The sequence below is a fragment of the Myotis davidii genome, unplaced genomic scaffold (assembly GCF_000327345.1).
Source record: "Myotis davidii unplaced genomic scaffold, ASM32734v1 scaffold4831, whole genome shotgun sequence".
In the NCBI taxonomy this organism is placed as follows: domain Eukaryota; kingdom Metazoa; phylum Chordata; class Mammalia; order Chiroptera; family Vespertilionidae; genus Myotis; species Myotis davidii.
This window is the reverse complement of record NW_006282538.1, coordinates 8911-12268: the sequence shown is the minus strand read 5'-3', so window position 1 is coordinate 12268 and position 3358 is coordinate 8911. Positions and strand designations below refer to the sequence as shown.

General features: G+C 44.2%; 1 protein-coding gene across 1 annotated transcript; it reads left to right on the top strand.

Moving 5' to 3' along the window:
* Positions 1-300: 300 nt before the first annotated feature.
* Positions 301-2934, top strand: LOC102755877 (galectin-10; the record flags this gene model as incomplete). The annotated part of the gene is made up of 3 exons (XM_006753131.2): positions 301-434; positions 927-1131; positions 2689-2934. Coding segments are annotated over 3 exons (453 nt in total), but the record flags the coding sequence as incomplete, so codon positions are not given.
* Positions 2935-3358: the final 424 nt, after the last annotated feature.

The following is a 3358-nucleotide window of genomic DNA, read 5'->3' as shown; positions in this document are numbered from 1 at the left end:
ACATCTATTAGTGCAGCTATTCCTGAGAACATCCTATGAATAGGAATTTTCATAATCCTTCTTGTCCTGAGAAAACGGAGGCAGGGAGCATTCAAGTAATGGAACTCAGTTCTCATTGGTGTAAGAGGCAGAATCAGCATTAGAATCCAGGCCACCTGGCTTTGGAACTCTTCCTGTGAACTTCAACCTTCCCATTTCTTCAAAGACACAGAGACTTGCCTGTGATGAGGTGGGAAGAAGAGGGTTGTCAGAGTGTGTCCTTTGATGTATAACCTGCTTTGCCACTGGGAACTGTTATAGAATGGGAGAACACACCTGGCCTTGCCCCTCTCAACCCCTCTCATCTCCAATGGCAGGTCCCATATAAAAAAAACTGTATCCTTGACTGTTGGTGCTTCAGTGAAAATCAAAGGGACACCTTCTAAGTCGTTCAGGTGAGTATCTATAGCCCATGGGGAGGAGAAGTCTGATTATTAGAGCTTTGGGGTCACTTCATTTATGACTGAGGTTAAAGTTTGTAACTTGCATAATGGTAGCACAATGCAGCTGCAGTTCCTGGAGACACATATGGTCCCAGGCATTAAACCTACAAGAGCAAGACTATGGGCAAGGGGTGAAGTCTGGGGGCTTGGGTCACTCAGGCATTGGACTGAGATTTATTATCAAGGGACACAGTATTTCCCCGGCATGAAAAGTAGCCCCAGGCCAGTGACTGCTGCTCAGTGTGAGTCCAGGGCTAAGAGATGAGGCATCTCCCCAGCCTGGGCAGGACAAGCTGAAGCAGCCCCACAGGGACACGTACTGCGGTCTCACCCAGGAAGGCCTTCCCTCTCCCAGGAGGAGTTGGGAGGGTGTGGATGTGTGTGTTGAATGTGGGCCCCCATGAGGAAGGGTCCTGCTCAACATGCTGTGTGCTTTGCCTTCAGCGTGAGCCCAGAACTGCATGTGGATTTCCACACTGAAGCGAACAAAACCATCGCCTTCCATTTCCGCGTGTGCTTTGGCAAGCGTGTGGTGATGAACATCCGTCAGGGTGGGAAGTGGGGTCAAGAAGTGCAATCCACTGTTATGCCCTTTGAGAATGGCCACCACTTTGACTTGGCCATCTTGGTGCTGTTATCCGAGTACCAGGTGAGTGTGCCCAGGAACACCCAGCAGATGAGCTCTCAGGGCTCTCACAGGAGCACACAGCTCTCCCTGGCCTGGCTCCCACAGTCACTTGTGGTTCATCTCCTGCCCCTCTCATCACACAGCACCCTCTGCTTGTACTGCCATGCTCAGGTCCTTTTCCAAATCTAAGCAGGTCAAGATCAGCACACGTGCCTTATTCTCCATTTCTTATTCACTTACAGCCATCATTTCCACCTATGCTGTCGCTCCTCCAGTTTTCATGTAGGAGTATGTATATAAATAATTATACTCTGTCTAAAATTAAATCTTTCCTACGTTCCCAGTCCCTCTCTCCAGAGCAACACTTACTAATTCCTTTATGCTCCTTCCAGTGATACTATATGCTTCTTCAAATCTATCTATCTATCTACCTATTATTTATCTATTTGCTTTTATTTTTAAACAAATGATGTTATAAGTTTCTCTAGAAATCACACACTGATGACTAGATTTTATGTGTTGTCAAAGAATGTGTGTTAGAGACACTAACATCATTCTGTTTGTGATGCCCCAATATTAACTAATGTTTGCATAATATTCCAATAGAAGCATTTTCAGAATAATGCAACTTGGCCGTATTCATGAACATTTAGGTGGTTTCCATATTTTTCTCTCTTGAATGATGCTTCCTTCTATATCACATTTTTGTCATTATCAACCTCCCTATTCTTATGAGGGAGGATAATTTCAGAGGAATTTCATAACTGGTTCAAAAAGTGTGTGCATTTTTAATTTGAAAAATTAAGACCTGAAAAGTGCACTTTTTCTCCATAACCACACCCATAAAGTGTATGTTTAAACCTTCTATCATTGGAGAAGCAAAAAGATTTACTGTCCTATGATTGAAGTGAGGCTTTGTTCCATTTGCTTATAAGCTAAATAAAAATATCCTCATTTTAATCATATTTACTATTCCTCCTCTTTAGGAATATTCAAGCTTTGCCTCGGTAGGTAGAGTGTTGGCCTGCACACTGGAGGGTCTCAGGTTCAATTCTCAGTCAAGGACATGTATTTGGATTGCAGGCTCAATCCCTGTCCCCATCGGGGCGCAAGATGAGGCAACCAATTAAGTCTCACATCTCTCTCTCTATCTTTCTATTTCTCTCTCTCGCTCTCTCTTCCCACTCATCAGGAGTAAATGGCAGTAAAGTTTAGCAGAGCTAAAACGAATGCACTCAATAAACACTTAATGACCAATTAGCCTATGATACTCTGTGCAAGACCCAGACTCCCGATTCATGAAACAGTTCCTGGCCAGAGGGAAGCCCAGGCAAACATAGACAGTGCAACACAGAGTGCTATAACCTCAGTGGAAGAACGAGAGAAACACAGAAAAGAGGGTGAATAACTGTCTGAGATCGTCACAAAAGGAAGGCTATAAAAAGAAGCATGTTTGTTGGGTTTCACAGTGTGACTAGGAGTTTCTGGTGGATGGTGTGTGTATAGGGTAGGAAAGGGAAGGAAGACGGCAGGTTTGTTTGGTGGCCTGCTATGTTGCTGACACACATTCTCTTCCAGATAACGGTAAATGGTCGCCATTGTTACACTTTCCCCCATCGAATTGACCCAGGATCTGTGAAGATGATCCGGGTGTGGAGAGATGTCTCCCTGACCTCAGTGACTGTCGCTTAGAGAAGGATGTGACCAGACTCCCCGTTGTCAAGGAGATCCCTCCACCTAAGTGACCCTGTGGTTCCCAGAGCTCACTGACAACACGGGTTCTCACCCTTCCACCAGACTTGGTCATTAAAACTTCTGAAAACATAACAAGGTGTGCTTCTTGCTTCAGAGGGAAAAAGAGAGGTGGGGGGAGAGTATGTGGTTATCAGCAAGAAGAGTGTGAGAATATTGTGGGAGAGATCAGGGTATCAAGGAGGATAAGCATTCTCTGATATAAGGAGTGAGAGATAGGGTCATGAAATATCTAAGAAGACATTGGAACCATATTCTTATGGTGTAGTGCTTAGGATATGTTAGAAACTCTGAAGAAAATCATTCCCCAATTTCAGATAGCTAAACTAAGACTTTAGGCATTTGTCTGCACACATAGAGCCATAATAGATGGTTTGGGGAAGAAACTTTGTCCTTGGAGGAAAATCAGGTGAAGTCTTAATTCTTCCTTTATGATAAGGATGTTTGTATACATTGACACTGTGCCAGGTTTTGTGTAAGATGCACTGGGGAAAAT